We start from the raw sequence: 26,978 nt of genomic DNA, 5'->3' as shown, positions 1-26,978 counted from the left end.
CAGACCCAGGACCAGAAAGCCTCCCGAGGCCTCCAGGGGGTCGCAGGAGAAGCGAGCTGGCGAGCGACCGAGTGGGCCCATCCGCCCGCTCCCCCCCCGGCCCAAGGCCTCATCCCGGCCGCGCCGCCGCGCCCGCTTCCGGGAGGGGAAGGGGCCGCCGGGGAGGGTCGTTACCTCTTGGGCGCTGCCTGCTCCATGCCGCTGCTGGGGCCCCGGCCCCGCCGTCCGGAGGAGGGCTCCCGGCCGAGCCCCTGCGCACCACCGGGCCAGCAGCCGCTAAACTCCTCACAACTTTCGCCCGAGCTCGCTGGCCCTTTAAACGGAGCTCGCGCCCTCCCTCGGCCGCCGTCGCTCCCGGCCTCTCTCAGGCAACCGCCACTACCGCTACCTACCCGGCTACCGGCGGAGGCCCGCCCCCCCGCGCCTCTCACTGGCCACAACCCGTGCCATCGGAAGCGCTGATAGGGCGGCGCGGAAGTCGCTCAGCGCGGCAGGAGGGACGAGGCCACTCCCCACCGCGGGACGAGCGGGCGGTGCCGCGCCGCGGGGAGGAGAGGAACATGGAGGCGGCGAGCTCCCGGCAAGCTCTGCGCGGCTGCGGCCCGCGGGGCATGCCGGGAGGTGCAGTCCCCTCCGGGAACATACCCTACCCGTTCCCGCAGGAGCGACGCCTGGGGGAGCCCGGCCAACCGTGAGGCGAGGGAACAGGGACCCGGGGCCCTGAAGCGCCGCCGGCGCGACGGACAGCCGTTCCTCCCCCGCGCGCTAACCTCATCCCCCGACGCCGGGAGCTGGGCCGTGGGTAGGCGCAGGCCTGGGGCTGAGCCGCGGCCTGAGGCGGAGGCCGAGGGCAGCTCTTCCCGGCGGCCGCTCCCGGGCTCCGCCGCCTCGGCGCAGCGCCGCCGGGCGGGCCGCGCCTTTCATCCGCCTGTCTGCGCCAGCCGGGGGCGGCCGCGCTCGGTGCGGGGCTGCGTCCAGCCCCTCCTTGAACCCTTAAACCGCTTCGTGGGCAGCTGGCTCGGGAGTACAGCAGGGAGGGGGCCTGAGGTTTGTCATGGTCGGACCAGGGGGCTGCTCTCCGCAGCTGGCTCGGGTGGCAGGGTGCAGCTTTGGAATGAAGAACGCTGGCAGCTTGGCACTTTTTAATGCGAAAGCATACGAGGTACCCAGCAAAGCCATAGGAAACTGCCACGTAATTATTCAAGCAGCAGAGTTAAGGCCACCAAGTACCATCTGATAGTTACCTGCAATTTCTCCACCTTACAACTTCTGACTTTCTGCTGTTTGTGTAGCAATTTAAGATGCCAACTGGAAAAGCATACGAGTAGGTCCGGCCAAGTCAACACAAGGAAAACTTAAATGTTCAAGCCAATTTCTCTATGCTTTCCTGAAAGTAGGTTTATTTGCATAACGAATGGAAGTTCATGGTAGCGAAACACTTTGTCAAGATCCATAAAAATACTGAGATGCCCCAAGTTTCACTTTGAACTGATTTTACATGTACAAACATAACAGCACTGCTCCCTAAAAAAAAAAAAAAAAATCCACACTCCGTACCTAATTTCATCTCTTTTGATGTGCATTAGCAAGGGAATTTTGAATGACTGAAGTCCTACTATTGTGCAAGTCCTCTACTTTGACTGAGTCAATCCAATCCAAGTTGACTCACTGTGGTTGGGCTAAATGCACAATGGTAATATTGAATGAACCCGAAAAACAAATCACACACCACCATATGACCTTTCAGGTTTCTTTGTTTTTCTGAGTCATGGAAAAACTGCAATAGAACATCTTCCTTTGCACAACACGTTAATGTGGAGCTCTTCCAAGTATAATCCCACAAGCCAGAGTGGCTCACCAGCAGTACTGCCAGATGTGTCCATACCACAGACAACAGTTTGTAGGAGATGCCAAAAAAAACACCCAGGAGAAGGAGCCAGCGGATGCCTCAAAACCAGTGTGGTAGAAGCACATTACAAAGTAGTCAGGAGGAATCCTGCAAGACTTCCCATCTCCCAGTTCTAGGACAAGAGGGCTCAGGCAGGTAGAAGATGCCACATGGCTAGCATCCCACTTTGTTTTACAGGATGTTTGGCTATACCCACGGACCAATTATTACTTACATTTCACCAATTTCACCTAATGAAGGGTAGCCTGACATCCCTATTTGGCTGTGATGCTCCTGGAGTGTAGGGGCTGTCTCCATATCCTTTAACACAAATCTTTAAGGCAATATTTTGTTCAGGTTATTTCAGAGGAGGCAGGTTTTTCCAGCTCCTCCTCTCCAGTCAAGGCTGTAAGAAACTATACATTCAAGCAAGGAAAAGGAGCTTTGGGAAAAATACAGGTACTATATTATATTTGTAACAGCAAGAAAGAAAGGGACCCAATAAGTGCTCCCTCTCCCCTTTCACACGTATATTTCTTTCTCTGGAAAAAGTTTGGTTAAGCAGCCTGATCTGCCATTCTTCCCTTCCCCTTTAACAGCACTTGACAAAAACAAGTCTAAGGAAAATTTGTCCATGAACAGCAGATTCAGATATTCACTCTCTTAACTCAAAATTATTTAATACCACAGTCCCCACTCCCAGAAAATACCCTGACTACCTGATAACTGAGGAAGAAGGGAGCAGGAGTGTTCTCCACCTATGCCACTGAAGAAAGAAAGGTGTGAAAAACCGAATATGCCTGTGCTTTATTCAACTGCCAGCACACTTTCTAAGTACATTTATGCCGCAAATAAAATACCAATAAGAAGATAATATATATACCGTAGTATTTTTCAAGATCACTTTATTCATCTCTTATGATTTCAAATGGTATTTTTAGTCAATTGTATTGGAATAAATAACACCATTTCACCTTTCCCCTGCAACATGAATTTGGGAACTGTGCTGTGAAATATAACACTGATTTGGTATTCATTACAATACTGTACCTAGCCACCAGCAAAGAAGGAACTTTGAAAGGGAAAACAGACTGCCTCTGTTCTACTACCTCATTCAGGCTTTCGAGTCAAGGGAAGTCTAGATGTTCTGGAGGCATGAATATGCTATGAGATTGCTGGTGTCTAGACAACATGGAGATGAGGAAGTTGCAGACAATCTACATGAGTATTCCCATGATTTCTTCCAACAGTGGAACTATATAGCACATCTAAGAAGGCAGGTGAGTAAGAAAAGGTTTAATGTAGCCCAATCTTAAAAATAGAGGAGAAAACTGAATTACTCTTTTTCTTCTGAAGTATTTATCCACTTCACCAGTTCATCAGCACGCACTAGGACTCCCTTCTTTGCAGAACTGGCATCGACATCAAATATAATTCCTTAGACCAAAGGATGGATGAAGGCCGTACTTAGATCTTGAGTACTATAATTATTCTATATTATAATGTAGTTTTGTAAACAGATAAAATAATTTATATTATAATTTCCTATACTGCAATGGAATCAGGAATCATAATGGCATGGGCAAGTATGAGGTACTGTATAACTACAAACTAAGCCAGTCCCCAAACCCCTAAATATATGACCAAAAAAGTTCCAAGATGTCCATCCTGCCTCAGTTGCACATAATTCATAATAAACCAGAGAAGGATAAAATTACTTGAGAGACTCGTGTATGAGTTTCTAACAGGTATTACTAATGGTAAGATTTAAATTCCAAATATATACTTCAAAGCCATTCATAAACATCATGTAAATAAATTATGTATGTTATAGTGTAGCAGGGACCTTATCTAGTTACTTTGGTAGCAAATCAAAGCAGCATTTACTTCAGAACGTGTTCGATTAGGCTCATTTAAACAACATGCGTTGTAACTAATACATGGTGCTACTAGAAAACAGCAGAATTAATAGTACATGTTTTCCAAGAGATGCATGTCACGAACACCTTATGGTCTCCAAGCAAAATACCCGTAGTCCCTCATCACTTCCATGGCACTTTTCACAACCTAGCTCTTTTCCCCATATGCTTTCTACCCTTTCACTGCAGTAGCCCCTCAGTTCTTTCAGAGTCCTCGGTGCTCTCTCCCCCAGTGTCCCCTGTTATCATTCCACAGTAGCTCTGTTCACCCCCTTGGCACACCAAACCTGCAATATCCTTACTGCCCGCACAGACCCCTCAGCGTGTCCCCAGCTCTATGCTCCTTAAATCCCCTCCACATCACTGGTATCTCACCATGCCTTGGCCCACCCCAACGTTACCCCACGGAGTTACAAGCATCCTGTGTCTGCATCATAATCTCCTGTTTAGCTTGTAGGAGAAGATGTTTAACTTGCAGGAGAAGGCTGCAGATCTGTCCACAGTGTGGTTCCAAACCCAGCACCTAAGGACAGTTTCCCTTTTCCCTTGCTGCGGGGTGGACAGCCCCACAAACACGGCATTCCCTCCTCTACCCATCACCTATGAGTTTCATAAAAATAAGAACTTACTATAATTACAGACCACCAGCTTTTCATCAAACGTGACTAGTACTGGCCAGCTAAGTCACAAATGATTGTGAAGGGAAGAAAGGCAAGGAATGGCAGGCAGGCACCAACAGAATGAATGCACGAGCCTTCGTTAGAAACCAATTCATAAATTCAGTAGACAAATAGTCAACAACAACATGTTTGCATGTCTCTCCCTGTGACTGCCTGATAGCGATCTGGTATGCTGAAAGTTAAGGAAAAGGCCTTGAATGAAATACCAGCTTGTTTATACAGAAGATAAGAAAAACTGACTTCTGCCTGTATTTTTTCCTACCTATCATGTCTAATGTGAAGTAACCTTGAAGGCTTATCTAAGAATTTGTTATATACTTTCCTAACCCTGTCAGTCATAAAATAGTTATAAATAAAATACAAAAAGAACATCATATTCTCAAGTTTGGACTACAATTCAGATTTTTTTTAAGTAATTTTTAAACAAGCTTAGGAATAAAGAACAATTGGGATTTATTTCTTCTCCTGAATTATTCACATGATGTCACATAAAAGGAAATTGACTATTTACTAGTCCAGCAAAAGAAATATGCAGAAAATAGTCAGGAAATATAGGTACAGATTCTGCCATCTTTATCCACTCTATTAAAATCAGCATGAATCACAGAATTCCTACTTGATGTTAAAAAGAGCAGTAAAAACCTGCAATACTGAAATATTAGCTGCCCTGCTGCAATTCCTCTCACTACCTGGTATACATTATTTTGGTATCCAAAATGTTATTACTAGACCTAATTTGTGGATTAGGATAGAATTTTTCTGTTGACTAACCATTTAGCTCACAGTCTTAGTTACAGCCTATATATAGACTTAGCATTTGCTATTTTTCCTATTGTAGCACACTATGGTAAAAATAAACCATGGATACAGAGTTGCTATTTACAGTTAACCACAGAAGATATTCCAGTCTGTACTACAGCTGCATTGATTGTGCTCGTGGGATCTACAGATTACCATCAACTCAAAAAAAAAAGATCTCATTGGAGTTTGTAAAACAATTACTGTTGTTGTGGTAATACTAAGGGTTTCTCTGGATTGCCTTCTACACAAAAATATGCTCCTCCTTTCTGGGGGCAACCATCTGTTCTCCAGTCTGCAAAGAAGTGTGCTCACACCCTGGAGAATAAATAAATAACATTTAACTAGCAAGGCTTGATGCCTGTGTTAGGAATGGAAGCTAGTATCAATAACTAAAGAATGATTGAATCATCAGCAAGTACTACACAAAATGAACTCAGCTGCCTGAATACACACAGCCTTAAGCCCATGGCTTCCACTACCATGAAGGCTGTATTTCTCCGATCTTCCTTTAGCTCCTGAGCTGAGAGTTTGAAGAACATATGACAGAAATATTTAGGGAATTTGCATATTTTTTTTATTTTTAGGGACAATGCTTTCAAGAGGCTAACAAGACCCATTCTTTCAGATTGAAACAAGGGAAGTTTCCTTGCCCTTGTGGGCCTTTCACAGACACACTCAAAGAAAAGTATAAAAAGGTGGGAAGCATAGGTATGGAACAAGGAACAACAAATGACAAATAAGGAAAACCCAATACAACTGGAAAGCATATTGTGAATACTGAGCACTACAAAAGCAATGCCATGAAACACAATTTAGTCATTTATACAGCTTGGTGGTGTTTTTTTTTTTTTAATAAACCCTACTTATTTCTGAAGCAAATCTCCGGCTTGCTTCATAGATATTACAAAGCAAGTGTTTTGTATGTGGAAGAATCACTCATTCTAAATGCCTTAAAATCCAGAAGCCACAAAATTTCAGTTTCCTACCTTTTTCCAACCTTTCCCAATCAAAATATGCCAGAAGTTCATAATTCAAGTCCAAATAAGCTACTCATATAACATGTACAGTCACACTTAAAAAAACCTAACACCACACACCCCCCAAACTAAATACAATTCTAGTCTTAAAACTTCACCAAAGAAGTTCAGTGGCGTAACAGCCATTTCATGACTGACTCTGAAGTAATGGGTCTGATTACAAGATAAGATCCCATGGAAAGCAGAAATGTATTCAAAACAAGAAAAAGATTAAGATTTGCACTTACATTCCCATTCTGCTCTTAAAAGCAGCAGGAAGCCTTCCCCAAGCAGACTGTGTACTAAAGAAACAGCAAAGCAGCAAATAATGTTTCACAGAACCGGCTTTATACGATGTACTGATTTGAGTCTTTTCTAATCAAGTTCAGTTTGGTTCAGTAGGGGAGTTTTATGGCACCCTCACCACTACGCGGGATGAGTACTTAAACTACTGTCACTACTGAGCAAGGGAACTTTCTGCCGAAAACAAAACTTTGAAGTGACTGAGTGTACATAGGTCAGGCTATAAAAACAGAGCAAAACATAAAGCAAGTTACTATCTAGAGAGCTAACTGAACCCCATTAAATTTGAGACCTAATCTTTTTCCACTATTCCTTTACTAAAAATAACTTTTCTTAGTTGCAAGCAAAAAAACAGTGGAAGATTAATGGATTTCTTTAATACCAAAAAATTGTTTCTCAACGGCCATCAACACTGCCCATTTTTACCCAGGCTGGGTTTAGTAAAAAGAAAATGTTCTGGTGGTATAATTTTCTCTGCAGAGCAAAGGAAAACAGAGCAATTCCATATGCTTGGAGCTTTCTTAATGGAAACAGTTAATTTACCACATGAGGAATATCACATGCATACCACTTCCACCTAAAATGAATCACTCCTTCCAGTTGAGAAAACTGAGGTTTTTTATCTTCCTGAGGGTGGAGTCCATCTCCTCCCATAGATCCCTACAGAGTAGAACTGCTAATCATTTTAAGATTTAAAGACATTACTTCTTTTGTGTTCATATATCACATTTCAATGTCTTCTAAACAAGAAAGAGCTCAATGTTTTTGTGTAACCTTGAACTGGCCGGTACACAACTTTTATTGCTTCATCCTTGAGCTCTTCTGTAGTTCCATCATCTAATTTGTTACACTGGTGGTATTAAGCTGCTCTTACCGGATTAGCAATATGCAGTATAAAGTCCTTAAAGCTAACTTTAAAATGAATGTACTAATTTGAGTACCAGGTAAAACAATGAAAAACTGAAACAGAAGAAAAAAAATCAAACTACATCTTTTGATATATACTGTGTCTCTTCTTTGCTAAGATTAGTAGATGGTAAATCCTTGCTCTATGCAGTTCAAACTAGACAGAAAATCTCTAGGACTTGATCCAAAATCTGTTAACATCAACAGAGTCTTTCTTTCAAATATACTACTTTGGTGATCAGTTCTCAAAGGAGAGTCTAATTTGCTCATGGGAATGTGAATATAAACGCAGATTTTTGCTTGACTAGCGTTTCCATACTCAGCCTGCTTCATCTCCCAAGAGGATGATGGAAAGGTCAAAATTGGAGGCAGATCACATTAGACACTATCATTTATTTGACATAACCTCTTAATAATGGGTCATAGGTTCATTTGATTAGGAACAATGCAGTCAGAAGATAAACAGTGTAGAAGTGGTCCCCTTATCATGGAATAGATACTAAGCATCTGAAATTTTAGACAGTGGGAAAATTTGCTGCTCAGAGTCACAGGGTAGCTTATGCAATGTTGTATAATATGCAATGCATATTAATGTATAATGCATTACAATATCAATGTATAATATGCATTGCATATTATACAATATGCAATGGTATAGCAATTTTAAGTGAGAAAATGTGTGGGAAGATTAAAGTCTCATGACAGTGTTAGAATACTAACAAATATACACAGCACTCATTACATAAAGTAACAGGAACAACACATTATAAACACAAATACTTGATTCTCTGCTGTATTATTGGCATTTATCTTGACCTTTCAAGATGATCTTTCAAAAACAAGTACCTCATTTTGATGGGTGTTGGATATCCAACAGCTCTTAATTAAGTGCCTCAAAAGCAGACTTTAAAACTTGTGTTCTAAAGTATATTGAATTAGGCTCCACAAGACCAGTTTTTGGCACCTGTTCTTGAAACGAGGGGGGGGGGGGGGAAAGGCACACTGAACCAAGATTATGCATTATTTTCCAGGAATTCAGCAATTTCTTGGAGAGATTAAATTTACTGCAGCTTTGAAATAACAGGGTTGCTGCACATTCTGAATGGTTGAGTGTCTCTGCAGGACTGGATAACAACTAGCACAGGGGTCTCAGGGGATTTTATTGTAGTTAACCCATCCTCCTGTTCTGTTCCTGCTTTTACATGCAAAAGAAAATGTTTGTGCTTAATACAATATTTATAGCTATAAGTAATAGTCAGTTCCTTTCTGGTTTTACTGTACCAGCATGTACAAGGAATACATAAAACTAAATATATTATTGCTACTGCTTTGCAAGATGTTGTATATATTGTAAAGCTGGCTCTCTAATAGAAGGCAGCTAAAGACCTCTGCACTTAAATCTGCCAAAGCTGATACAGCAATCACAAACATGTGTTGTTACACTTCTTGTGGCTCATCTCCACATGGTGCAGCTGTTGTGTTGGCTAAGGAAAATGCAGGCCCAAGGGAAACAAATTTAATTCAGCTGGGGTGACTTCCACTAAAAAAAGGGTTTTAAGGAGAACAGGTGTCTTACAGTAAGGGGGATTGTTTGAGAGGTTTTCCCCAAACTTGCTTTGCTTCTAGGAAATTGATTCTAAAGTGGTGTGTCTGTGATACTAATTTCTTGCAGTCTAGTTTTTAAATAATATCCTTCAGAAATAAAATGGATTCCAGAAATTCTATTTTTGTTTGTCTTAGTCTTAAGACAGGAAGGCTAACATAGGACCTTAGAGCGTGAGTTAGGAACTGGAGGGAGTCACATCGCTGTGACTTGGATTCCTTGGCCTTAAGAAGGTTTAATCAATGGAACAACGGCCCATGTAAGTCACCAGCTGACACTCCTAGAGCTGTGCTGGTTTATACCTACATATCTATTGTTCTAAGCTTCATTTTTTTACTACAGTCACTTAAATAAATCTTCCTTCTAAATATGTTCTTATTTACTCAAAATAAATAAGCTAAGCTATACTATGTAGTCTAATAAAACAGTATTAAGTGTATGATGACTTTAATTGTTTTCCAGAAAGGCATTTACCTTGTGTACTATGACACCTTCTCTAGTTCTGTCATGCATTCTTGCCTCTCAGCTTCCTGCATCCTCTGGTGTATCAGAGTGGAAAGTGACTGACGCTCGGCGGCTGACTCAGCAGCCTTCCCGCTGTGGTCAGTAGCAGATCCCACAGCGCTGAGACAGCGGGATCCCTGGAAGCTGGGAAACACTGTTTTCCCAGCAGGCTCTCAGGAGGTCTCTCTCTGTTGGCGCTGACAGAACCAGCCCTTCAGACAGACGTTGCAGCAGCCAGCAGATCTTTCTCCTCCTGTTGTCAGTCCTCTTTCCAAAGTAAGGTTACTCCAAAGGGTCATCACTTGTTGTGTAGGTGTCTTCATACTGCGGTTTGCTCCTTTGGGCCTGTTTCTTTTCCATCTCCCACCAGGTCAGAATTCCTCCTCCTCCTTGGGGAAACAAGTCCAAATGAGGGATGATTTTTCCACACAGAACCCATCCTTACAGAGCTGGTCCTCCTATAGGATCTATAGGAGCTGTTCTAGGCTCTTCCTTCTCAGGTCAGAACTAAAAAATGTTATGATGGCAAACTTCTGTTTTTCTTTTTGCAAGGTTAAGCTTGTTAGCTCTTACATCAATTTTCATTGCTACATGTTGTGTCCTCAGATTGTCTTAGACAGACCTTGGTCGGTTTTTTAGGCTTCTTCTCAAGTTTCTAAATTGGAGACCTAGTACTCCTACTGAATTCCTCCTTTTGAATAAAATCCAGAACTCACTGATGTCAGTAGCAAAATTCATGAGATTTTTGTCCTGTGTGTATGTCTGCCCATAAAGACCTGCAACAAATCTTTTGTTTTTGCAGACTTCCCCTTACCAAGGGAAAGAAAATTGTTCTGCCCTTGCCACTTTTCTCAGCAGGACATGTGACAAAGCCCCTAAGTCTCACTGATGGCAGGAACTGCCACGGCCATGCCTGATGTCAAAAGCCAGGAGCAGATGGCCTTGGACTACACCCTGCCAGTGAGGAAAAAAAAGGATCCCAATTAACAAAATAAGGAGAACCAACTGTAGAATGAAACCTGCGTTCACAGTGAAGCCATCATGGGGACGCTCCCTCTTTACTGTGTGTATGTACAACCAGTATCTTTTCCAAACACTGAAAAAAAAGAATTATTATTTGTACAGTGAGATTAACTCAGCAGAGTGTCCGAGTGTCACCCAAGGAAGCCAGTTAGTGATATCTGAATTTAAGAGTAACCTCTTGCTTTTCACGGCATTGGAGTATGTGCTTATCAGAGAAGTTTTATGTTTGAGGTTCAGGGAGAAGGTGATGGCCATCTCCTCTGAATGCTTTCAGATGACTGATTTTCAGAATGCTGCTGGCATTCTTCCAGCCAGAGGCCTGGCCATTAGATAAGCTTAACATTATGGTGGCCATTTGCAAAACAGATGAGAGCAGAAATAGCAAGAGGAAATGAGAAACCTAAGAAACCTGCTGGAACTCTCTGCAAATAAAGATCCAACATTGGAAGGAGAAGTCTTATATCCTTCCACTGAAAGAAAAACTGGTGAGCATAAGTTTTCAGCTGCTAAAACTATAACCGCTGTCCCAAGGGAGATAAAAGCACCAGCCAAAGAAAGGCCACTGCAAGTGCCAGCCTCAAGAAATCTAGGAAATATTACACTTGCTTCCTTTGTGAGAGTCTGCACAAAGGTTTTTAGGTATTACCAGATAGGATCCATTTGCTTCTACTTTCAGGTTGTTTTTTTAATGATGAAGCCTATGGCCATCCTGGCTAAGAATCCTGTTTAATAGTCCCTCCTTTGCCAGTATTTAAATTGTGCCACACGGCATTGGAGCATTACACTACCAAAAGATTTGACAGGCACCATTTGGCAGATCCTGTGGTGGCCATTAACATCACCCTTGCAGCTGCCTCTTTCCCCTCTCTGCCAGAAATTACTGTTTCTGGAAGCGACTTGGCAAAAGGGACCGTACCTGTAGTTCAGCAGTTCTAGTTCAGTCAGATGCCGTAAGTCAAACTTGCAAGCAGGTATAGCTGGGGGCCATCATTTTTGTTGTTCTTTTAGTAGCTGAAGTCTGCTTTGCACTGGCACTTGGAAGTGTTGTGAGCAGCGATCCTTGGTTACCACATTTTCACTATCAGGGTTTCGCATGGCAATGGAACTGATGTGGTGGAAACAGGAATGGGGCTCCCTCCGCTGATAATTTCCTGGCAGAGGGAAAATATTAAGTCATCTTTTTTTAATCAAATAGTCTCACCTGAGTAAATATTCTAGCAATTCCAGTTTTTAATTTTATTATCATAGTCTGTTGCTCAAGCTGTGTTTTCTGACTGTGCAGCAATAACAGTGCTATGAGCACATGAAGATTTTTCAAACTGGCATTGTATTCAGTTCCTTTTACATTTCCACACATAATCTGCATAACATTATTAAATCTTTCCTGTACATTATTTAGCCGTTGGGATCAAATGAAATCATACATAGCTGGAACTCTTTGGGCTTTGACAGATGTCCTCTGGCAGGTTTTTTGCAGCGGTTTAAGTTGTTACTGCTCTCAGCTATTTTCTTGGCCTTTTGCTGGAATGGGACATGTCTCAGCTGCTCTGGTGGAAAACACTAACCTCTTAGCTTTTAGAAAAGATAAAAGCGGGTTTGAGTTACTGCACTGGACTTTGAATGGAAATGGCTGAAGCAAAGGTACGGTCTTTTTCACCAGCTCGCCTACAGGAAGAGTAACGTGCGGGGGTCAGCGTGGAGGACTCATTTGCAAGCTCGTGGAGGAATATTTGCAGCATCTTGCCTCTGGTCCATCTTTCATGAGAGAGCACAGGGAAGCTGGGTGCTCTCTTAAAACAGTGAAGGTCATCATAAAAACACTTTTGGGAGCTCTTTTTTGTAAGCATATAGATTCTTCTGAAATTGATCTGCTTTGTGGGCTGTCTCCTGCTGTGGGTCATGAAGTCATCCTAAGTAACATGGTACCTAGACAGTGCAGAGTTTGTTTCCTTTCATCTGTACACCTGCAGAAGGCTTTTTATGTGTGGGAGAGCTTTTTCTGCCTTGTGTATTTTGTAAATAACCTCTTTGCTAAAAAGAACACTAGGCTTATGATCTCTGCCTAAGTTACCACACTATCTACAGATTGGGCTGAATAAAAATAGTCATCCCAGCATCCCTCATTTGTTTTTTAAAACCTCTGTATCAACCATTTAATATGGCAAAAACCTCACACCATCACATTTTAATGAGTTCAGGCGGTTTTGAACAACTGAGCATTTAAATCTGTGAATAAACTTAAGAATGTGTCAGGGACTTCAAGAAGCGTACTTTCATTTTAAGAAACCACAGCTGCAACAATAAGATGGAAATTTGACACACACTAGGTTGAAGGTGGCAAGGATTAAAGGTATGGAATTAGAAAAAAAAAATCTTGTGCTGTTGAACAGAATACAGGACATAAATCAATGACTAACTTTGGCTAAGCTTTGCCTTATGGAAGTATGCAGCATTGCAACTTCGCAGTTATCAGTATTTGTCATCTTGAGTATCAGTACACATGCCAGATGCAAAAGAGGGGCCCAGAGTGAATATGGGGGATGAGGAAAAGAAAATTAATAATTTCAGTGACAATGTACACTATTTTGATGTGAAACAGAACTTCTGTAATATTTCAAGGGACTTATATATATATATATATATGGGCAAAAGCTGTTGGAAATAAGCCTTTGATTTCAAAAAGTGGCTGATTAAAAAGAATACTGATAAGAATTAAGACGAGAACAGCTGGAACTTTGATTGCAGTTATGTTTTCTTCTGGATGTTTATTTCTAGACTACTTCTGCAGCTGCTTTTATCTACTCCTTAGAAGTTCTTTCAGATTTGAGGAACCATTAGCTGTAAAAGTAAACATCAGCTCTGGTCTGGTTTTATGTATCTTCTTGAAACCATTGAAGGGGAAAAAGATAACATTAGACTAATGCTGAACTAGATCAGACTTAAGTGATGCTTTGAGCAACCTTTTAGCTTTTCAGGCTCCACCTGCAACTCTAACAGAAAGTCGAGTATTTCTAATATTCTTCTTAACCAAGCACATAGGAATTATTAAGCTCTAGGAATTAAAATACTCATTCTGAAAAACTTAAATTCATGTCTCACTGTGGTTCAAAAGACAAAATGCTTTCAAGTGTGCCTCCACTATCTAGGTACAGGGATGGTCCTTAAAACCAGTTCTGCTGCCTTTCAGTATCTGTCATCTATAAATATTATGCTTTGAATAAAACAGATCTGCAATTCCGACTCCACTTCACTCTATTTTGTTAATGTAGTTGTTTAAGTTCTTTAATAACTTTGGTTTGTATTTGCTTAAGAGCTGTCTGCTTGGAGACTGGAGAAAGGTCAGGGTTAACCCTGCTTAACCTTAGCTAATGACCTTTATCGGTGGTCTTTTCAGATCTCAGGAGTGTCAGTGTTGCTGCTGTGGCCACCGACTGACTCTCATTCCAGCTCCCACTGAAATAAACACACTGTTATATTTACCTGACACTTCTTCCCAATAGAAATTCTTACCACACCACACTGGTCAAAGCCCTCCGGCCAAAATCATGGAGACTTCTCTATTTTCAGTTTTTGTAGATAGTTCAAGGAAAAGATACATTTTGTTCAAGAATCCTTTCAGGCGGCTTCATGAATCTTCTTGTGGGGCCTTTCTTGGATCCAGAATATATTTTTTCACTTACTGTAATTATCTTTGATTTCTCTGTCCTGAGCATTTCTGTTAATGATGAAGGCTTCCTCACAACTCTCCGTAGGTACTGTCCTAGGCTCCCTGAAAGCCTCTAGTCTTGCAGACACCGTTGATCCTTGCTCCCATCACAGCCGGGATGACTGTCATTCCAAAGCATTCCTTGTCCCAGGGTCTCCCTTCCACACACACCCCGCCTCCCAAAACAGCAGAGTGCTGTTCTACACAGGTGGGTCCATCCAGCAGTTCAGAGACAGGCAGCCTCACAACAACAGTGAAATCCAAAAGCTTCTGGTTGCATTTAACAGTCAGTAATCATCAGGACAAATGAAGTGGGAAAGGGGAATACATATTACATGTGAAACATTGTAGTGTGGCTGACAGTATCTCCTTCCCCTCTTCACTGACCTGAAAAGCTGAGAATAAGAGGCCTCGAGGCAGTTCTGTTTCTGCTGCAGTGTAACATCCTCAGCTTTCAGCACTTCTCTGGTGTTAAAATGAGTTCTGGTGCCGAAATGAATTGGATTTGTATTTTTTTTGGAAACAGTTCCCAAAGGGGTGTTCAAAAGAATAGCATAATGAACTAACAATTTTCACCAGCCTATCATGGGTGAGCAGGTCAAATAAATGAAATGATTAGCACAAACAAGGCAGATCTGCAATAATTGTTGATAGTCCTTTTGAGATGGACGTCTAGTATGGACAAAACAGGGGAAACATCCATTTTCTAGTTTTCATCCTACCATTTACCAGCCTGTGTGGGTCTCTCAGATACTTCTGAGGGGTCTGTGAAAAGGAACTAGGGAGAGCAAGCGGCATGCCAGTCCTCTGAGCAGGGACCTGTATCAGCACGGGAACAGAAAGCAGAAGTCCATGAACACAGGAGGTGGAAATCCACTGCTGGGTCTCAACACAAGATTCATCCTGGTTTTACATGCGTTCTGTCTGTCGCTGGCTCACGATACCCAGAGACCAGAGACTGTCTGCCATGACGGACTGGGTGCGCGTGTTGCCATCTGAAGGGCTCGGTGGGATCAGAAGGGAAGGGAAGGGGAAGGGAGATCGAAGAATATTCTTTACCAAAAAGTCTTCTGACTGGTCCCTGCCCAACTCAGATACATTCTTGAACTGATCTGTTCCTGTTCCCAGCTGTTTCTTTGACTGTACAACCTTTCTGTACTCCAGAATGATCTTGCCCTGATCTTTCTCCACAGTGGCTGTGGAGAGTTCATGGGGGAAAGGGGCTCTTTTTCCCATGCTGCAAGTTAGATCCAAGCTGTTCTGCTCTGAAAAATCTCCCAGGTGTATCAGTCAGCATCACACGCACAAACTTTGTATTGGAGCAGCCGTCCTTCCATCCGACAGGATGGCGCTCACAGTGGTGCTGTGAAGTGGCAGCAGGAGAAGATGAGGGGAACACCAGCATTTAAGGCAGAAACAAGGTGGTCATCACAGATGACTGGGTGCCAACAACTTAACTCACGGAAAAGGACATGAAAGCAGGCACCATGAAAAATCTTGCCTAGAATGGTAACTGCTCTTGGGTTTTTTATAAGCTTTTATTCATTTATTATTTATTTTTATGACATATTTTTATGACCTCCCTGATTCAGGAGGTCTTTTAACCCAGCAGTGAAACACACAATCAGCAGGTGACTTTGACGCATAAAGAAACTGAAGCACCTGCTTAGGTACTGTCCTGGGTAGCAATGAACTTAAGCATGTGAGTTTTCAAATGCCTTACCATGGTAAGTTTTCCCTTGATTTCCTTGTGTTTCAGGAATCTTCAATAGCTTAGCTTTAAAAGATCCTGATTTCATTAAAAAGCATAGGGTTTCATCAGTGAGGATTGTCTGTACTTTCTAGGGGTGCGTCTGCCCGGGAACAACTGGTACTTTTTCGTAATATCCATTATTGTCCTTTTCTTTGAATTAGATGCCACAAACAACTGAAAAAACATGCAGAGATTAATACAGACATTGTGCACATCTGTAAATGATGATTTGCATATGCTTGCACCATGCTTGTAATGCTCTGAAAATATCTGAAATGCTCTGTAGTATCCTGGTTTATAACATATCCTTCACCACAGTTTACACATCGAGAATGCATGCTGAAAACAGGAAACACACATGCAGAGGGTAGGTAAAAGGGGATTACAGTGTACGTATATTCAACAGAATAGTCCCAGTTTAAGAGTATCACAAGCATCAGGCTTGCATAAACAAATCAGTGCTTAACCCACATATGTATGTAATGACCATATGGATTCTGCATGTTTACAACTGGAAAAAACCCTCTGAGCTTTTCTATTGTTCGCTGACTTTCACCCTACAGTATTAATTTTATTTACAAAAAACAAGTTATTTGCTGGGATACAGAAAGTTCTTAAAAAGAAAAGGAGTTATTTAATATACACCACAGGACAAGACGTATGGGCCCTGCTCTCTGCTGCCTTGGAGTTCTCATGTCCTAGGTGAGTTACGAGGCACGTGACCAAGTGTACAACTGCATTTCTTAAACCGATTTATTGCTTTCATACAGTATTTCTCTTAGATTTCCCCTCTAACAGTTGGCTCAGAGATTGCAAACTTCACGATCCTTCCAGCCCGAGGCAGCTGCAGAACTTCATCAGTGCCTGAAGCCCCCCTTTCCCCGGGAGCCAAGCCCATGAGCCCGTGGCCGTGCAGCAGGCAGGCGGCCCCCAAGCCCCGTCGCCCTCCACCTTGCGGGCTGTTATTTGGCACGTCTGCCAAGCGAGGTAAAATGCCACCACCCGAGAGTAAGCAACGCTTGCGAGGCCGGGGACCCTCTGCAGTCCCTAGGCTCCAGGGGCGCGGCAAGGTATGGAGCGATAAGCAAGGGGCCCACTCGCGTGTGACGGCTGTCTGTGCTCCCAGCTGTGGCTGTAGGCAAGAGCCCTGCTCAGTGTTTCAGCGCTGACGGCAGGAAAGACTTTAGCCAAATGGTTGTTTAAACCAAACTATAATAAAGTACGGCACGTTGTATTTCTTTGTCTTGACAACTGCTCGTTTCAGGCACCACAAAACCATCTCGTTGCTGATGGCGGAGGAAGGGAATGCTTTAAGCTAGAAGAGTGCGTTTATCGAACGCTTTTCTTCTTCCCCGAGGAGCTCAGCAGGCAGCAGGCTGGGGTGAGCGGGAGTAAGCTGCGGGTTTGGGCTGTGCTGGGCTCGCCTCGGGGCAGGGCACCCACACTCCCGGCAGGCGACGGATATCCCCGTCCGCAGGGCCGGGGCAGAGCATCCCCTCCGGCTGTGCCAGCCCGTGTGCCTTGGCTCCACGGAGACCCCCGGGGCCGCCCCGGCTCTCCTGGGCTCGGGGCCCGCCGTCGGGGCAAGGCGGCAGCCTCGCAGCGGGCGGCGTCCTCGGCCCGGTCCCCGCGGTGCTGGCGGCCGCCTCCGCATGCTCCCGCGCCCCATCCGCACCGTGCCATTGCACCGCGGCGCAGCGCGCAGGCTCCGCGGGACGAGGGGTGACCACCGCCGGGCACATGGCAGCGCTGGCCGAGGCCGAGGCCGCTTGGGTGCTTCTCCCGGTGTGCCCGTCAGGCGGGCGGTCACCCGACGGGAGCGGGGAGCCGGGGTACGGCGGCTGCTGAAACGCAACACTCCCCCCCCCGGGGCCTCGGTGCTCCCCAGCGAGGGGAGGGCGAGGAGGAGGCACCCGTCGGGCGGGCGGCGCTGGCAGTGCCCGTCGGGGGGGCGACGGGGCGGCTCGCCCCGCTCCCTGCTGCCCGGGGGCAGCCCCGCAGCCGGGGACCGCGGGCACGGGCGGCGGGCGAGGCGGAGCGGGGGTTGCGCGCCTGTGCGAGACGCGGGAGAGGTGCAGCCCGCTGAGGTCGTTGTGTGCTTAATTGCTTTCTTCTTTTGTGGCAATTAATCGCGGGGAGGTTTTACGGGGACCTGAGTCTGAGGGGAGGGAGTGGAAAGGGAGACGCTGAGCGGGAGCCGCATCGGCGGTGTCCCCCGCAGCCTCCGCGCCTCCGGCCGTCTCCGCCTGTTCGTGAAACCTTGGCGTTTCCTGACGGGTGCATTAAAAACAAAACAAAAAAATCCCACCCTAATAAATCTGAGTGAAATAGGCAGTGATTTAGTCACCGAGAAACACCACCGGAATCAGATGCCAGATCGACAAGCGGTCACCGTTTTCCTGTTAAATAATAATAATAATAATAAAAACGATTAAGCCAGCCCTCGGTGCGCGTGTAGCCCGAGCCGTCGGCAGCACCGGCCTGGCCGGGCGGCGGGCGGCAGACCGGGGGTGGCACCGGCCGGCAGGTGCGCTCGGTGCCGGGCGGCACCTTTGCCCTGCGCTCCCCGGCAGCGCTCCCCGAGCCAGCGGCCGTCGGGAGCCGTCGGGGCGCCTCCCTAACCAAGGTGCGGGGGTGCCCTGCACCGGAGGCCATGCTCCCGGCCCTTTCCCTCGGCGTGGCCCCTGGCATGAGCCGGAGCCGGCCCGGGTACCCCCGCGGGTCGGTGCTGCAGCAACACCCGAACGCGCCGACTCCGCTTCCGGCCGCCCCTTCTCCCTCCAGCGCCGGCTGCGGGCGCACCCCCGGCGCTCCCACCGAAGGTTTTGCCCCATTCATTTGAGCGGGGATGAGTCGCCCAGCGACCGCAGCCGCCCGCTGCTACCAGCGGCGGTTTGCTGAGGTCTGAGCCGCTTCGCGCCCGCGCACCGCAGCCGCGCCGGGCGCTCCGCGGCGGGGCCCGCCGCACCCCCTCCCCTCCCCGGGTGCGCTCCGTGCTCAGGACGGGGCGGGTGGTCAACGTTTGCCCCAGGCTGCGCTGCCAGCGGAGGATCTGCTTTAATCAGTTCCTCTCAGCGAAAGCAAACACGGCCTATCTCCCTGCTGCCCTGGACGGAGTCCAGCGCTCCGGATACTTTGGGTTGTTGGGGTTTGGGTGGTCGCGGTTTTTTTTTGGGGGGGGAGGGGACGGGGGGAGCGGGGGAAGGCTGAGATGACCTTGGCGGTGTGGGCACCGTCGGGACGCGCGGATGGGAGCCGGCGGCGCGGAGCACCCGTGGGCGGAGAGCGCCGCTGCCGCCCCCCTCTCCTGGGGGCACCGCCGCCCCCTCTCCCTGGCGGTGCGGGCAGGGCTGCGCGCCGGGGGCCGCGGGCGCGGGTCAGGAGCGGGCCGGAGCCGGTGCCGGCGGCTGGCCGAGCGGGCAGGGCGCCGCGTCGACCTCCAGGGGGCGCTGCAGCACCGTGGGCCGCCGCAACCGCCCGGTGCGGGGCTCCGGGCCCCCCCCTCCCCGCCCCGCCGGGCCGCCCGGCAGTGCCCCGCGGCCGTTCAGGGCACAGCGGGGCCATGGGGTCTGCCCGGGCGGGGGGAAGGCCCGCGGGGGCGGGAGGGGCCCGCCCGGGGTGGACGTGGAAACGTGACGCGGAAGTGCGGGGCTCCGGCGGGACGCAGCGGCCTGTGCCCCCCGTGGTGTCACCCTTGCCCGACGGGTGCCCGCTGCGGCGGAGTCCCCCGACGTCCGAGGGACCCCGAGCTCTGGCGGAGGCGTCGGCGTCGGGCAGAGCGTCGGTGCCGGAGGGTCTCGCTGCCAGCTCTCGCCGCGCACCTGCTGGCCGGGCCGGGCCGGGCCGGGCGGCGGCGCCCCGGGGTCACCGGGCGCTCCCTGCCTCCGCAGACGTGCTGGGCTGTCGCCGCGCCGCCAGTTAGCGGGAAGAAGGCGGCTTTCCCCGCACTCGGTGTAGCCGAAAAGTACCACGAGTGGCCGGGGAGCGAACAGCCCGGGCAGCGGCTCTGCACCGCTCCGTGTCCCGCCTTCCCCCGTCCCCGCTCCCCAGTTCCCTCCGCTTTGAGGCTTTTTCGTTGCCTGGTCGTTTGGGGGAGGTTGTTGTCGTTTGGGTTTTTTTGTTAGCTGACTTTGATTGTGGGCCGGTTTTTCTTTGTTATTATTATTTTTTTTCCCCTAGCAAGTGCAGCTTATTTTTCCTCGCTGTAAAGAGCAAGAAATGACCGTTCTCCCCAAACAACCTCCCTCCGATCCTTGTGTCTGGGGGGTAGTCCCTGGTATCCCCAAGCCAGCAGTGGGGGACGGAAAATGCTGCTGTAAAGTCCCCTTTCCACTTCGTTCTTGAAGCAAGCGGCCTCGTTCGGGAAAGCAAAACAACGAGGGCATGGGGGTCCCTCGCCCGCGCCGTGCCGGAGCCCCCCAGCCCTCGCCCCGCGCAGGCTCCCGCGGCCGCCCGCACCCACCGCGCACCCTGTCCGCGGGAATCGCTCCTTCTCCCGCAACTGTGACCCTCGATGTCCTCACTGCCCAGCAGACGACATACTATTTATTTAGGGCGACTGGGATTTAAATAAGGCGTTTTCGAAGCGGGACTTTATCAAAAGAAATGAAAAAGAGCCCAACCGCCAGCCTGGGCTGCGCTGCCCTGCGAGGAACGCAGCCAGACCTTCCTCTGCCGACTCCTATTCCCCTTCTTTGATTAATTTTTTTCCTCCTGTATACTAAAAGGAAAAAAAAAATCCCAATGCAGCCGTCACTTGTGTCCTCTTCTCTTCCGCGGGCTCGAATTAGCCGGCACAGACTCTACAGTGAAAAATTTTCAAAGCTGTTTTTAAATGCCATTTCTTCCGTCATCTTTGTATACTTCTCAAAGCCTACCTCCAATCTGCAGTCCAGATTATACAATAAGTTCCCCGTACATGATTTAAGTAACGCACAGAACAAGATAATGTTACAGATAAAAATTCAACCCAAATTTGCCGTCTGCAGCCAACAGTATTGCAGCTAACGACGAAACCGAACGCAGTGCTTCAATCGAGAAATTCGAAGAGGGTCTCAGAGGCCCCATTTAGCAGCAAATTCCCCGGTAATAAATCGAAACTGCTTTCGAAACTATTTGTCTGTTCCAGGTAGAGATTTTGTGCTTAGTCACCGCGCATGGGGACACCTCGGCGCAGGTTCTCCTTCTGAATCTGCCTAAATAGCAGCTGAAGGGCAGAGCCGAATCGCTGAAGCGTCGGTCCATAGGGCGACCCGACGCGGCGGCCGCGGAGCCATTTGGACGTGAGCGTCACCTGCACCTACAGGTCCCCTCGGAGACGTGGGCGGCAACAGAACCCCCACGCCCTGGGTCTGGGGGTGTTATTTTAGGTATTCAAGCAAGTCGCGCCGCCTGTGTCACCCTGGCTGGGGCACGGCGGGCGGTGCGGCGCGGGGGGCGCGCAAATCGCCGCGGCCGGCAGCGGGGCGGGGGGCGCCGGGCTGCGCTCGGGGGGAGAAGTCACCTTAGGTGACGCGGGGGACGGGACGGGACGGGACACGACAAGCGGGGGGCGTCCTGCCCCTTTAAAACCCAGTTGCTACCCAAACACAAGTAAACAGTGGGGCCGGCGCGGCGGGGCGGGCCGGGGCCGGGGCCGGGGCTGGGGGCGGTCCCGTCCCGTCGGGGCGGAGCGGCGCGGCCCCGAGCGCGGGGCTGTGCGCGCCGCGGGGTGGGCCGGCGGCGGCGGCGGGCGGGCGGGGACAGCGCTCCACGCCACTCACCGCTGAAATGTGATGGACCGGGCAGGGGGCGGCTCAGACTCGCGCCGAGCCTCGCCGGGGTCGAAGGCGGGAGGCTGCGGGCGGGTGGCGGCGGTCTATGCCGGGGCGCCGGGACCGCCGCAGCCAGAGCTCCCAGCCGCCGCCCAGCCCTCCGCAACATGCCGGCCGCCGCCGGGCCCCGGCCCCGCTGAGCACCCCCGCTGTGGATCTAATGTCTCCGTGAAGGTGCCGCGGCCGCCGCCTCGGCTGTGCCCAGGGAGGAGCAGCCGGCTGCGGTAGGTAAGTGGCTCCCCCGGCCCGCCCTGCCCGCTGCCGTCGGCGGGAGCGGGGCGGCGGGGCCGCGGCCGGGCCCCGGGCGGGGGAGCGTCCCCGCGGCGGGCAGCGCGGGGCCTCCGGCGTTACTTTCAGTTTGCAGCTCCGCGGTGGCGGGGGTGCAGGTTCCCCCCGCACTCCGCGGGCGCGTTGATGCGGGGCCAGGCGGCAGGGGCCCCCGGAGCGCGCGGTCGATGTCCCGCACGCCGAGTTCCCCGCGGGGGGGGGGGGGGGGCGCTCCGTGCGTGGGCGCCGGGGCTGACCCCGGAGAAAGTCATCGCTCCGTGGAAACACCTGGCTGCGCGGGCAGCGGCGGCCGCGGCCGGCAGGGAGCGGAGGGGCCCCGGGGCCCACCCGCTCCCCGGGAACGGCAGCAGCGCCCTCGGGGCACGGCCGCGGCCCCGGCCCCGCCGCGGGAGGAAGGGGAGCGGCGGCCGGGCCCGCAGCTCGGCGGCAAGCAGGTAGAGAGGGGCGTACCGCCGAGGCACCGGGCTTAATTTAATTAAGCGCTCTGAATGGAAGGGGAAAAGGAAGTGCCAAGGTTTAAGTAACATCCGTTTTTGGTTGACTTTTCCCCCCCCCGCACCTTGCTATAAGTAGCCTTAAAATCACGCACGAAAGCACCTTCTGGCCCCTTTTTGGTAGGATTTAATAGAGTTGCCTCCGAGTACAAATAGGAACGGGTGTACCGTGGTTAAGACGACAGCGTAGTTTGAAGTGTCTGCGTTAAAATAATGGATTTCGTGTTCGGAATAGTTTTTCGGACTTGGTTCTTTGACACGAAAACGAGCGCCGCGCAATGCCATCCGCACACGGAGCCACCGAAGGCGGCTGTACAAGACGGAGCCGTGCCCCACCGAAACGCTGCGCCCGCCCCGGCCGTGGCTCGCAGCCGGGGGCTCCCGAGCCCAGGCGCAGCCAGCCGGGATGGGGGCAGGAGCCGCGGCAGCAGCCCGCGAAAAGAGATTGTATTGCCTCTGGGTCGGTTCCTGGCGGAAAACGAATAGGAACTCACACTACGACATCTTTAAAAATAACTCTCTATATAAAATCACCGTGTCCCCCCACCCCCGAAATAAAAAAAATAATTAAAAAAAAAAAAAGTTCGCTATAGATAATAGGCGGTATCGATATCGCTGTCCCCGGTCTCGATACAATCACAAATGGGAAAATCTGGGCAGCAGCGGAGGAAACCCCGGGGAGCCGCGATTCAGGAAAACGAAAACAGGGGTGGGTAGCGCCGCAATTCACACCCAGCTGCGTTGCCGCATTTTTTACCCGGAGGGCCAATTCGGTGCTGTGCCACAAACGGGGACGAACGCTATTTTTGGAAAAATATCGAAAAGTCTCTTGCCGGCCAGAGGCTGCAGGGCGCCAGCGGAGCGGCCCGGGCCGTGTGGCGGCGGTGAGGGCGGCGGGCGGCGGCGGCCCGGAGGGGCAGGGACGCCGCTCCCGGGGCGCTGCTCTGCGCTCCGAGTTCCCTTTATTTTGGTGGTTGCTTTGGCTGTTTTGTTTTAGGACCTTTGGAGGAGGAGGGGGGGGGTGTGTGTGTGAGAAGGGTTCTTGTTTATTTTGGAAACTACACGTTACCAGCCCCTCTACCTAAATCCCGGGAGGTGCTCGGCACCCTCGGCCCTACCTCTTGTTTACAGGCCCGGAGAGACCCCGGCGCTTGCTTTCGCCGCTTTCCTGGGTCGTGGCAGCCGCCCGGCTACTGGAAGTGAGACCCCCACCCCCGAAAACAAGGGGAAAATAAAGGAGAGGGCAGGGGCTTGCCCCCCGCGCCGGTGCCCCCTGCCCCGCGGGAGGGGAGCGTAGCTCCGGGGGCGCCGAGGGGTCCCCGCGGGCGGCGGGAGAAGCGGGGCCCGGCGGTTGCGGTTGAATGGGTTGAGCGAAACCCTCTGACAGTCACACACCGCTCATTAGCTCACGGCCCCGCCGCTCCGGCTGAGCTCCCGGCCGGGGCACGGCGGAGGGGGTGCGAGGAGCTCGGCCGGACGGCTCCGTCCCGCCGGGGCTGCGCTCGTCCTTCCCGGTCCTGCGGGACGGAGGAAGCCGGCCGCGGGGGCAGCGCCGTGCCGGGCAGCCCTGGGCGGGCCAGGGAGGCCTCCCTGCGGGCCGGCCGCTTCCTCGCCGCTGGTGGGATCGCTGCGGCGCGGGGGGCTGGGTGGGAGGTGTGCGTGCGGGGCAGGAGCTGCCTCTCGCTCCCTCGGTTATCTTGATAAATGAGTTGTTGAAGGAAGAAAAATAAGCAGCCGAGCTGGGATAAACGCGGGGCTTATTGCCCCCCTCCTTCCCACCCCGCCGCCCCCCGGGCCTGCCTCGGCTCTCAGTGAGCACCCTGCTCCTGCCCGGGGAGGCCTCAGCCAGGAGGGGTCGGGGTCGGGGCCTCCGCGCCCGCGGGAGGCCGGGCGGAGGGTGGGAGCGACGCCGGGGGCCAGGGCGGCGCGGGGGGCCGCAGGGAGGCGGCCCTGGGGGTCCCCGCTGTGGGCGCTGCGGGGGGACGGTGGCGGGGAACGGAGCGGCCCGGGCTCCGTTCCTGGTGTGTTTTTCCACGATTCATTTAATTTGAATCCGCGGCACCTTCGGTTTGCTCGGCGCTGCGTTTTCTCCTTTTTGTTTTAATTCGAGGTGTGTGTTTCTGGGAGCGATACTTTGTAGGGTTTTTCACGCTTTAGCTTCTGCGGTCGAAGAGATAGCGCCGGTGGGCCGGTGGCGGCCGCGCCGGAGCAGGGGAGCCGGGGCTGCGGCGGGGCGCTGGGGCCGCGGCGACGCCGTGCACCGGAGCCGTGCCTGGCCCTCCCTGGCTCCGCCGCTGCGCTCGCCTCGGCTAAGGGGAACCACGCTGCTCTCAGTAAAAGCCTTTTCCCCCTTCTTTCTCCCTCCTTCCTTCCTAGGATTTTCTCCCCGTCTCGAAAGCCCAGCAGAGGCACCGGCTGCGCCGCCGGCCTGCGCCCGCCCCGGGAAGATGGGAAGCAAGGCTCTGCCAGCCCCCATCCCGCTGCACCCATCCCTGCAACTCACCAACTACTCCTTCCTCCAGGCTGTGAACACCTTCCCCGCAGCTGTGGACCAGTTGCAAGGTCTGTACGGACTCAGCGCCGTGCAAACCATGCACATGAACCACTGGACATTGGGCTACCCCAATGTGCATGAAATCACGCGCTCCACGATCACGGAGATGGCGGCCGCCCAGGGCTTGGTGGACTCCCGCTTCCCTTTCCCCGCGCTCCCCTTCGCCACGCACCTCTTCCACCCCAAGCAAGGGGCCATCGCCCACGTCCTCCCAGCCTTGCACAAGGACAGGCCCCGCTTTGACTTTGCCAACCTGGCCGTGGCCGCCACGCAGGAGGACCCTCCCAAGGTGGGGGAGCTCGCCAAGCTGAGCCCCGGACTGGCCTCGCCCCTGTCGGGCATCAGCAAGCTGTCCCCGGACAGGAAGCCCTCCCGCGGCCGCCTGCCCTCCAAGACGAAAAAGGAGTTCATCTGCAAGTTCTGCGGCAGGCACTTCACCAAGTCCTACAACCTCCTCATCCACGAGCGGACCCACACGGACGAGCGGCCCTACACCTGCGACATCTGCCACAAGGCTTTCCGGAGGCAGGACCACCTGCGGGACCACCGGTGAGGGACCACCGCGACCGGGGCCGTGCCGCGGGGAGCTGGGCTGGGAGGGAGGAGCCGCGGGGTGGGAGGGGGGGGTGTGTGAGGCTGAGCCGCTCCGGGCCGAGCCGGGAGGGCAGCAGGAGGAACCCCCCCGCTCCGGCTCCGGAGGGACCCGGGCAGCCAAAGCTTGCGTCCTGCGTGGGACGGGCACCCGCGGGGGGGGGGCAGGGGTGAAGCCCCCGGGGTTGTTATGCTTCCGAAGCGCGGCCTGGGGGGTGCGGGGGAGAGGATGAGGCACAGCTGGGCGCCCCCCCGCTCGCCCCCCTCCACCTCCGCACCCGCGGCCGGTGCCAGGCGGAGGGTCCGCGCTGCTTTCGGGGGAGAGCTGGCTTGGCTCCGGCCGGCGGAGCACATGCTGTCCCGATCTGTCACCGGAGAGTGCCATCACGCCTCGATAGGAATTGTTGCGAATGTTTTGAACGGATAGAGGAGTTTCACCATGAACAGAATTGAGGGTGGGATGGGGGGAGCGGGTCCTGAGGGGGGCGTTTGGGGGGGAGCCGGGCCCGGTGGTGGGTGCTCCCCGCGCATCCGGCAGCGCTGCTCACACCTCGGGTTGCCTTCCAGGTACATCCATTCCAAAGAGAAACCCTTCAAGTGCCAGGAGTGCGGGAAGGGCTTCTGCCAGTCCAGGACCCTGGCGGTCCACAAAACCCTACACATGCAGGTGAGCCCGGCGCTCCCCGGCCTCCTCCACGCGTGTGCCGCCGCCGTGGGGCAGGGGCGGCGGCTGCCGGGGGCACGGGGCTCCGCTACGGAGCCGAGCGAGAGGGCTCCGGCACTTGACGGCTCGGTGCTTCCCCGGGGGGCGGGAGGCGGCCGGCGGTTGTCTCAACGGCCGCGGGAGACCCGCGGAAAAACGGCGGCCGCGGGCGACGGGCTTAAAGCCGTCGGGGACGCGGTTGGCGGCGGGGAGCGAGGCCCGGGTTTGGTTTTGCCCACGCCGCTGCTTCGAGGCGTTTTTCGTTGGGGGCTCCAGCCCTGCCTCGGCGGCGGCAGGCGCGGTGCGGAGCGGAGCGCCCTGCTCGCCCGCCGGCCCCGCCGCGCAGCCGGTCGGGCAGCGGGAGCCCCGGAGCGGGAGGGCGGTGCGGCGGCCGCTTTCCGTGCGCCCCAGGAGCGCCAAGTGCCACGGAGCG

General features: G+C 51.7%; 2 protein-coding genes across 11 annotated transcripts in view; one reads left to right on the top strand and one right to left on the bottom strand.

Annotated features, from left to right (window-relative positions):
* The window catches only part of STK3 (serine/threonine kinase 3), a 149,368-nt gene extending 135,705 nt beyond the window's left edge, over nucleotides 1-13,663 (bottom strand). For 4 of the 5 annotated variants that reach the window (XR_013926950.1, XR_013926951.1, XR_013926952.1 and 1 more), the window contains exon 1: nucleotides 175-573. Coding sequence is in view for 2 of the 5 variants with exons in the window: in XM_080380122.1 (XP_080236248.1) it covers nucleotides 175-197 (23 nt within the window). In the remaining 3 variants the exon portion in view is untranslated. Of the gene's footprint in view, nucleotides 1-174 lie in introns of all 5 variants that reach the window. The other variant, XM_080380123.1, reaches the window with a different exon arrangement.
* Nucleotides 13,664-15,904: 2,241 nt separating this feature from the next.
* The window catches only part of OSR2 (odd-skipped related transciption factor 2), a 68,902-nt gene continuing 57,828 nt past the window's right edge, over nucleotides 15,905-26,978 (top strand). For 3 of the 6 annotated variants that reach the window (XR_013926953.1, XM_080380130.1, XM_080380126.1), the window contains exons 1-3: nucleotides 15,905-22,143; nucleotides 25,074-25,800; nucleotides 26,410-26,509. Coding sequence is in view for 5 of the 6 variants with exons in the window: in XM_080380130.1 (XP_080236256.1) it covers nucleotides 25,145-25,800; nucleotides 26,410-26,509 (756 nt within the window). In the remaining variant the exon portion in view is untranslated. The other 3 variants (XM_080380127.1, XM_080380128.1, XM_080380129.1) reach the window with 3 other exon arrangements.

The sequence above is a fragment of the Falco punctatus genome (assembly GCF_963210335.1).
Source record: "Falco punctatus genome assembly, chromosome: 3".
In the NCBI taxonomy this organism is placed as follows: domain Eukaryota; kingdom Metazoa; phylum Chordata; class Aves; order Falconiformes; family Falconidae; genus Falco; species Falco punctatus.
This window is presented reverse-complemented; position numbering and strand designations above follow the sequence as displayed.